The sequence below is a fragment of the Eimeria mitis genome, genomic scaffold (assembly GCF_000499745.2).
Source record: "Eimeria mitis Houghton genomic scaffold, Emh_scaff943, whole genome shotgun sequence".
NCBI lineage: Eukaryota > Apicomplexa > Conoidasida > Eucoccidiorida > Eimeriidae > Eimeria > Eimeria mitis.
In genome coordinates, this window is record NW_013576965.1 from 9,298 (window position 1) to 9,715 (window position 418).

A 418-nucleotide genomic window follows, 5' to 3' on the forward strand; every position below is an offset into this window, starting at 1 on the left:
ACAGGCAACAGGAGTAGCAAGCCCCCCTATTAGCAAGTATCTCAACGAGGGACCTTCGCAGAAATTGAGAAACACTTCCAGACAAATAATTCCACTTCGTCATAAACCTATTCTTTCATTCATGCAGCAGACTGCGCTTGCTGTGTTATTCAGGCTGTAATGCGGCATACGTCCTCAAAGATGCTTCTGGAGACGTATGCAAAGGCCGGAGCGTTGGTCATTAAAGAAGGCCTTCGTAATTTTAAAATTTAACATTTGAAAGCTGAAGTACTTGGAGAATTAAATTAAGGACATGCCTGGAGGCATGCGTATGTGTCCACGTGAAATAAGCGCCTGTCGAATATATAGATATACCTATATATATATATATATATATATATATATATATATATATATATATATATATATATATATATAT

General features: G+C 36.6%; 1 protein-coding gene across 1 annotated transcript in view; it reads left to right on the forward strand.

The window, feature by feature from the left end:
* EMH_0025810 (Phage integrase domain containing protein, related) overlaps positions 1-17 on the forward strand; it is a gene marked incomplete at both ends in the record, with an annotated part of 5,664 nt that extends 5,647 nt beyond the window's left edge. The window contains one exon of the mRNA XM_013502521.1: positions 1-17. Within this exon, the coding sequence (XP_013357975.1) occupies positions 1-17 (17 nt within the window).
* Between the last annotated feature and the right edge of the window lie 401 nt (positions 18-418).